Source organism: Hyperolius riggenbachi, chromosome 12 (assembly GCF_040937935.1).
Source record: "Hyperolius riggenbachi isolate aHypRig1 chromosome 12, aHypRig1.pri, whole genome shotgun sequence".
In the NCBI taxonomy this organism is placed as follows: domain Eukaryota; kingdom Metazoa; phylum Chordata; class Amphibia; order Anura; family Hyperoliidae; genus Hyperolius; species Hyperolius riggenbachi.
Window position 1 is genome coordinate 209,640,332 of NC_090657.1, and position 9,145 is coordinate 209,649,476.

The 9,145-nt window shown below is 45.3% G+C and overlaps 1 protein-coding gene across 1 annotated transcript in view; it reads left to right on the top strand.

The window, feature by feature from the left end:
• FAM20A (FAM20A golgi associated secretory pathway pseudokinase) overlaps positions 1-3,484 on the top strand; it is a 78,573-nt gene extending 75,089 nt beyond the window's left edge. The window contains exon 11 of the mRNA XM_068263585.1: positions 1,141-3,484. Within this exon, the coding sequence (XP_068119686.1) occupies positions 1,141-1,399 (259 nt within the window). The 3' untranslated portion in view covers positions 1,400-3,484. The remainder of the gene's footprint in view (positions 1-1,140) is intronic.
• Positions 3,485-9,145: the final 5,661 nt, after the last annotated feature.

Below are 9,145 nucleotides of genomic sequence, written 5' to 3' on the forward strand. Positions count from 1 at the left end.
TTAACTGGCGAAATCGTAAGATACCAGCCGGCCTCCCTAATCACTTGCACACTATTGTGTCAGTTAGACTTTGCAACTGCTGTTGAGGAAATGCTGTTGAAAACAAAGAAAACCATGAGAATCCCCCATGAGATGTAGTGTCCCAAAACCTGTCGGTTCTGTCAGATTTTAACTGCCTACTTTTTTTGCGATATTGGTCCTATAAAGAGAAACTCTGACCAAGAATTGAACTTTATCCCAATCAGTAGCTGATACCCCCTTTTACATGAGAAATCTATTCCTTTTCACAAACAGACCATCAGGGGGCACTGTATGGCTGATATTGTGGTGAAACCCCTCCCACAAGAAACTCTGAGGACAGTTTCCTGTCTGTGAACCTTGTTGCATTGTGGAAAATAGCTGTTTACAGCTGTTTCCAACTGCCAATAAAGCATGCAGCAGCTACATCACCTGCCAACAGTAAAAATGTCACCATGTGATAAATGTCAGAATGTGAATCAGCGATTTAAAAGATTTTACAATAGGCAAACACTGACTAAATCATTTATACATAATTATTGTAAAAATGAAGCAATTTTTTACTACATTATTTTCACTGCAGTTCCTCTTTAAGTGGTGCCACTATAGCTGTAGAGCAGGGGTCTCAAACTCACGGCCCGCGGGCCATTTGCGGCCCTCGATACAATATTTTGTGGCCCTCGCCGGCAAAAGCTTCCTTATAGTTCGCTTCAGTGCTCCCAAGTAATCCGCCGCATCCCCGCCGCTAAACGAGGGCTGCAGAGCCCCCAAATCGCCCGGGGGGCAATCCGCCGGCATTTCCTGGAAGGGGCAGAGCTTTCAACTTTAGCTCTGCCCCTCCTGACGTCAATCGCCGCACGGATCGCCGCCTATCCCCGCCCCTCTCTGTGAAGGAAGAGTGAGCGGGGCGGGCAGAGGCGTCGATGCGCCGCGATTGTGCAATCCCTAATGCGGCCCAGCCTCATCCTGACTTTGCCTCCTGCGGCCCCCAGGTAAATTGAGTTTGAGACCCCTGCTGTAGAGTATCTCCTCCAGCAATGTGCTGACTAAAATGCTCTAGAATAGGTTCGTCTGCTCATGATGGTAAGGCTCCTATACCAACTTCTCATCTTGATCTTGCAGGGTAAAAGAAGACACGTGGCAGCGGCTTAATCTTCTCACTTTGCCTGATTATAGGCTCAGTGATGTCATGAGAGAGTCTTTAAGTCATGACCACCTCACCACCATCCTTACAGAACCACATTTACAGGCTCTGGACAGACGGCTTAAGATCATCCTGAAGGTGGTGGAGGACTGTATAAATGCACATGGTGAGGAAGCCGTTCTTGTGAAGAATTCCCGCCTGCTGAACACACCTACAGCCACAAAAACGAAAAATTAAACCCAGAGATCATGTTCTGAAAGTTTAAAGGCAAGCCATAGAGCTCATCCAGTGATCTACCAGTACTAGTTCTACTAGGGTGCAATGGGACCATTACACATCACCATTAGCTCCACTGGTAGCCAAGACCACCAAAACTATCCATTACTAGCCACACTGGGAACAAAACTTCAGACCAGAACCAGAAAGGAACTTGAGAATGCCTTTAAAACTTTATCACATTTTGTGAACCAAAGCCCCTGCCACTCTAGGAACTAGAGAGCATCCAGATCCTGAAAGCCTATGACCATCAACCTCAACCAGGAGTCAGGAAAATTCTTAATCCTGAGGGTCACCAGGAAAGCTCTTCAGAATCAACAGTAGGCCCAGGAGGAGCCACAAACATTCTAGATATAGAAGAAACTGTAACCATAGAGCCTTTAGAACTAGCATCAGCCACAGAACAGGTTATAAGTAGAGACTTCTGATAACTTCTTCCACCAATAAAAGAAAATGCTGTTATCTGAGACCAGGTTACTACCAAAGAAGAGGGTGTAACCAGTAAACTTCTCACACTAGAAGAAAAGGTTGTACCCAGGGACTCTGAAACAATTGGTACCAGCCACCAACCTTCTACAACTATCAACGGTCGTGGAACAGGCTGTGACCAAACACCATCTAGAACTACACCAGACACAGAACAGGTTGTGACAAGACATGCTCTAGAACTAGGTTCAACCAGAGAAGAGGTTGTAATTAGACAATGTCTAGGATTAGAGCCAGTTGAAGAACAAGGTGTAGCAGAAACTTTCCAGAACTAGCACCAGCCAGAGACCAGGCTGTGAACAGAGACCTTTTTAAAAAGTACCACTATTGTCAGAGAACAGACTGTAACTGGGTAATCTTTACATTTGCTTCCAGACATGGAATAAGCTGTTACTAGACAGCGGCCGGAGTACAAGCTGTGACCAGAAACCTTCTAGAACTAGCATCAGGTAGATAATAGGTTGTAACCAGAGACCCTCTAGAAATGTCACAAGTTGGAGAGAAAACAGTGATCAGGAACCCTATAGAACTAGCACCGGTTGAGAAAAGGCTGTACTCAGAGGGCTCTGTAACTGTCACTAGCCAGAAAATATGTAGTAACTAGAGGCACCCTTGAACTAGCACCAACTGAGAACAGGCTGTAACCAGATACGCTCTGTACCTGGCACCAGCCTTTGGTAGTAACCAAAGGCTCTCTGTAACCAGAGACTTTCAAAAAAACAGCACTTTAAAGAGAACAGGACCCTCTAGAAGTAGCACCAGCCAGAAAGCAGTCTGTAACTAGAGTCCCTCTATAGCTAACGCCAGAAAGAGAACAGGCTGTAACCAGAAAACTTCTAGAGCTAGCACCAGCTGTAGATAAATCTCTAATCAGAGACAATCTACAATTAGCACCAGTCAGAGAACAGGCTGACTACAGGCACTTTAGAACCATAACCAACAAAGGAACCACCAAAAATGTTACAGGAAGATGCTCCCATGTTACCACCATATGGTAGCAATGCACCGTCAGGACTCCAGAGGCAAAGCTGCATATTTTATCCAGTTTACAAAGCTTTTGTTCGGTTTTGTCAGATACTGTATGTCTTCTGTGTACTGGAAATAGATTGTCTTGTGTACTGTCAAAAGGGAAATGGGTGGAAACTGGACTCTCCAAATAGCAATGATCCTCCAGGCTACGCTGATTAAGGCTGTGTGGCGTGGAAGCACCAAGGTCCCACCTTTCAAAAACCGTGGAAGCAGATATGACCTGAGCTCAACCACAATTACTGATTTAGTCCTTTTATTATGCAGTGTACATAATGCAGACAAGCACAACGTTTCAGGCGAGAGCCTTTTCTCAAGTGCCTCACCATAACGGTCGTTGAGCTCAGGTCATATCTGCTTTCAGGGAAACTGGACTCAGTTTTCTGTGTCTTCTACAGAGTTGAAGTTTCACTTGCATTGTTGGCATAGATCTACGAGATGATGGACCTTCTTCTTTAACAAGCAGATAGAGGGTCTTCGTTGGGATATACATCAGACATGACGGATATTTAATAAACTACCTTCTCAAATAAAGGTGGCTCAATGTTTATTGCCGATTTTAACCTGGGATATATGTGGAGTTCTGCCATACAATTAAGGCACTGCTAGACAGTGAGGTTACATGTTTATCTAGCACTTTTTTTTGGTGGGGAGATCTACACTATTGAGATGTACAATTACCAGACACTAAAGAGAGAGTATCTGTGCTACACACGTTCCCATAATATCAGTACTGGGAAAGAAAAAAAAACACACGGACACCGGTGAGCCCGTTTTGGTGTAGTACCGCCAGACAAAGGTGGTGGATACACGATATACTCACAAGTGTGGGTTGCTCAAAGAGGCAACCACTCATCCAGGCATGTGGGGAAGTACCGTCCCCACTCGGCCTTTGGGATGATGTAATGGTCGTTGCTCTCAAAAAGGGTTTCACGCCACAGCCAGGTTATGGAGTGAGTACTCTACCAGCATATAGTGGGGTACATAAAGTGTATACATAGTAGGAGGTGCCCAAAAAACTCAAGTGCTAAATAATAGTTGAATTGTTCTTTTCATACTAAGTCTACACTGTGTACCTACTTTTGTTAAGGTAGGACCTATATTACCTTTCTTGCTTTTAAAGTAACATTAATTTTGGGTTTTTAGAGCACCTCCTTTGTGTACATGTCACGGACGGTTGCGGGGCCGCAGGCGCGTCCTGGAACCGCCCGTGAAGAAAAAGCAATCGCACTCGATTCCCTGCATCGATTGTGCTTCAAATCGGTACAATCTGGGTTGAGTGTGTAGGGACAGCTGAAGTCCTTTTCTTAGCAAAGAGAGCACTATCCTAAAGGCTGGAGGGCTCTTTTGATATGCTAATGAGCCTGAGCCTAATCTGCCCCAGAGAGTCCCTGGCTTCAAGCTGTGCTGATGGCCCATCCATCAGGTATAAGGTGACAAGCACCATGGCAGAAGCAATCTAGTTGGGCTAAAAGCCAGACCCACTGGCTCATTCCCAGCAGGGGAGGCGACACCTCGCTGGCTGCTCCAAACTTCAAAGAGCCTTTGCCTGGGAATAACCTGAGTCTCATAGCAAATCCATAACTTCCCACATCTGTCATATTTCTGGGGTTCCTGAGATGGCAGCTTCGCCAAACGTGGGGGAAGTGTAGCATGAGCCCCGGTGCTGGTTCTGAGGAAGTTTCAGAACATTCTGAGGTAAGGACTGCCAGTTAGGCAGTTTGAAAGTGCCTGATGATACCACAGGGCTCCCACCCCTCATGTCTGGTATCAGGGCGCTGGGTAAATCAAGACAGACCTGAAAATGTTAACAAATCTGCCCTGACCTGTACGGTTCTGTGAGATAGAGCCCATATATGGGTAGATATGATTTCTAGCCCCAGGATAAGGGGAGGGCTCATCTCATCTTCTAAGGGGGTGTATGGCTCCCCGCCCTCACTCTCTCCTACTGTCACAGGAGCCCTAGTGGCTGACCGCCCTTAGCCTTCTAAACGGTGCCAGCGCACAGATCGTGCGAACTCTGGTCGCAGTCAATGCGCAGGAACCGTTAAGAATTAGCCGCAGACAACTCAGAAGGGAGCCTGTGAGACACGGGTGATTACAACTTCACCCACTGGTTCAGAGTAAACTGCCACCACCGCGGTTACCATGGGACCGTGGAGCCCATTAACTGACTAATCCTGCGAATAAAACGGTTAAACACACGATATTCTGTCTAGCCAACAACAAACAAACAGTAGCGTATCTTCAGAGACCCGGGATCAGTTCTGTGTGTGCTGATAAGCAGGGTAGCAGACAGTGAATGACTTGGAGAAAGTCGTTTATTCACGCAATATAAATAATTAATATATACAGACAATTATTAAAATCAACAATTATTAAAACAGTAATAGCCAGTATAAAAAATAAAAGAAGGGAGAAAAATACTTAGTTCCTGGAAAGATGTCCTTTTTGTGGGAAAAATCAGTTCTGGATTTCAATCAAAGTTCAGAGTTCAGACCAGGTGGATGCCAGCATATCCTCAAGCTGGCATAGATGAGTTTCAAGATCTTTCAGAGTGGGGGACACTGAGTTTGGGTCCTCAGCCATTCTTATGCCCCTGCTTCAGTAGGAGGGAGTGAGGGCGGGGAGCCATACACCCCCTTAGAAGATGAGATGAGCCCTCCCCTTATCCTGGGGCTAGAAATCATATCTACCCATATATGGGCTCTATCTCACAGAACCGTACAGGTCAGGGCAGATTTGTTAACATTTTCAGGTCTTTCTTGATTTACCCAGCGCCCTGATACCAGACATGAGGGGTGGGAGCCCTGTGGTATCATCAGGCACTTTCAAACTGCCTAACTGGCAGTCCTTACCTCAGAATGTTCTGAAACTTCCTCAGAACCAGCACCGGGGCTCATGCTACACTTCCCCCACGTTTGGCGAAGCTGCCATCTCAGGAACCCCAGAAATATGACAGATCTGGGAAGTTATGGATTTGCTATGAGACTCAGGTTATTCCCAGGCAAAGGCTCTTTGAAGTTTGGAGCAGCCAGCGAGGTGTCGCCTCCCCTGCTGGGAATGAGCCAGTGGGTCTGGCTTTTAGCCCAACTAGATTGCTTCTGCCATGGTGCTTGTCACCTTATACCTGATGGATGGGCCATCAGCACAGCTTGAAGCCAGGGACTCTCTGGGGCAGATTAGGCTCAGGCTCATTAGCATATCAAAAGAGCCCTCCAGCCTTTAGGATAGTGCTCTCTTTGCTAAGAAAAGGACTTCAGCTGTCCCTACACACTCAACCCAGATTGTACCGATTTGAAGCGCAATCGATGCAGGGAATCGAGTGCGATTGCTTTTTCTTCACGGGCGGTTCCAGGACGCGCCTGCGGCCCCGCAACCGTCCGTGACAGTACACATTACCCATAATACCTGTCTAAAATGGAATGTGATTGGTAGCCCAGGGAAACCCATGTAAATGAAGTTAGCTGTTATGTTACTCTTGCTCCTAACTTCAGCCCCGCCATTGTAGTTTAAAGAAGAACTTCAGCCTAAACAAACATACTGTCATTAACCAGTTCACCCCCAAGGGTTTTTATCCTAACGGACCAGAGCAATTTTCAGTTGTCAGCGTTCCTCCCTTTTATTCCCTAATAACTTTATTACTACTTATCACAAGAAAATGATCTATACCTCGTTTTTTTCGCCACCAATTAGGCTTTCTGTGGATAGTACATTTTGCTAAGAATTTTTTTATTCTAAATGCATTTTAATGAGAAAAACAGAAAAAAAAGAAAAAAAAAATCATTATTTCTCAGTGTTCAGCCTTTATAGTTTTAAAATTAAACATTCTCCTGTGGATAAAACAAACACGTTTTATTTGCCCAGTGGTCCCGATAATTAAACCATTTAGATTATGTCCCTACCACAATGTATGGCGACAGTATATTATTTTGAAATATAAGTGATTATTTTTCTGTTTGTTCTGGCCATAATTACAAGCCCCTATGTAATAAATTAAAATTAATTTTCCCCCATAAAATATAGAATAAAAAAAAGCTGAGTTCCTAAGACAACTATTTATTTATTTTTTTTAAGCTGATTTTTTTTTTTACAAGTGTTTTTTTTGGGGGGGGAGGGTTGGAAGTGTAATTTTATTAATGATGTGTATATACTTGAAAATGTATGTATTTTGTAGGTGTAATATACTTTTTGGCCACAAGATGGCGCTAGTGAACACTCATAGGACGTGTTCACTTTTTTTTTTTTTTTTTACACTTTATTAAACTGTTACATTTCCTGTTTATGTGAATGGACGTAGCCGCTGTTCGCGGTCACGTCCATTCACTCCAGGCACTGCGATTGGGTAGAGGACTGTTCGGTCCTCTTCCCCAATCACCCAGCACGGGATCCCGACGGTAATGGCGGCGGTAGCGGCGGACACACGGCGGTAGCAGCGGCGGGAATGCGCGACGTATTAAAACGTCATGTTGCTGTTAATAGCGGTAAGCATGACGTTTTAATACGTTAGGATGGCGGTAAATGGTTAAGTTACATTAGTTATGTTAATTAAAATAGATAGGTAATATAATCTCTTACCCACCCCGTTTTAAAAGAACAGGCAAATGTTTGTGATTTCATGAGGGCAGCCATCTTTTTGGTTGAAAGGAGGTGACAGGGAGCATGAGACACAGTTCCAATTGTCCTGTGTCCTGATCACCCTTCCCAGTTGCTAGGCAACAAGAACAACATCAGAAATCCCATCATGCTTTGCACAGCATCAGAGGGAAAAAGCCTGGGCAGTTTTCTTTGATGGGGCGGAGCTTAACTAAAAATGCAGCTAAAAATGAGACTTCGGTAAGAAAAACAAAGTTCTGATGCTGTGAAACTGTTAAAGAAACACCAAGCCTTTTCAGTGCTGCTGAGTAGATTTTTAGTCTGGAGGTTCACTTTAAACAATGCCATGTGTGCAGAGGGGTGGGAAGGTAACTTCTCCTTGGTGTCATCCGAGGCATTGATCACCGCTTATTTTCAGGAAATGTTCTGTAGATTTCTCTGTTATTGCCTGTATAGCTCCCATCTTCTAACATCAGACCCAGTGCCTAATTAGTGCCCCATTTGTTACATAGCAGCACAGAGAGCTATACTACAGTGGAATATACTACTAATTCAAGGCTGCAGGGTTGTAACTAGAGGGGAGCAGCACCTGTGATTACAGAGGGTCCCAGAGCTGTATACAGCCCAACTACTCACCTTCTCTTCCTCCCATACAAGGAACTATACGTCAGATCAGGTGTTATGGGGGCTACTCTTATGGGTGTGAAGATCATGATGCCCACACTTGTTTTATGACCCTTGTGAGATGGTAACCAAGGCCTTGATGGGGACCAAGGGAAGGGGAGATAACATTGGGGGTCCCCCTCAAAGTTTTGCTGGTGGGGCCCCATAAATTGTAGTTACGCCACTGCAAGGCTGGATACACGGCTGCCATCAACATTGCCAGGAGCGATATCCTTAGGGAAGGAAAAAAAACTGCTGCTGTTGGGGACATATATAATGTTGTTGGGAGGAATACATATTGCTTGGTGATATACTTATGCTGCTAGTAAGGACACGGTGGGCCATTTATATGGATACACCTTATCTATGGATACACCCCATATACCACACCATCATTTTTTTTGTTCCAACAGTCTTGGAGGGATCTATCCAATGTGGGTTAGTGTCAGACCAATAGCGGTGGTTTTGTTTGTTAACTTCACAATTCACATAAAATGGTGTATCCATATAAATGGCCATATTAAAGAGACACTGAAGTGTCTAAAAAAATCTTTTTATTTAATAAATGTGTTTAACATAATAGCCCTAACTAAACTGCCACATCCCCGCGGCTGTAATCTATGTAAATCCCCCCCTAACTCCCCCCTCCCTCTCCCCTGCAAAATCCACGACTTTCTTGGTCGTGGATGTTGCTGCCCTAAGCACTTTCGTGTGAGGCAGAGCTATGAGCTGCAGCCCTGCCTCACACGCGCCTGTCAGCGGCGGATCTCCGCCTCTCCCCCGCCCCTCTCAGCGAAGGAAGACTGGGAGGGGCGGGGGAGAGGCGGCGATCAGGGCTGACAGACGCGTGTAAGCCAGAACTGCGGCTCATAGCCCTGCCTCACACGGAAGCGCTGCCCGGATTGCCCCCCGGGGAGTTTGGGGGGATTTAGTTAG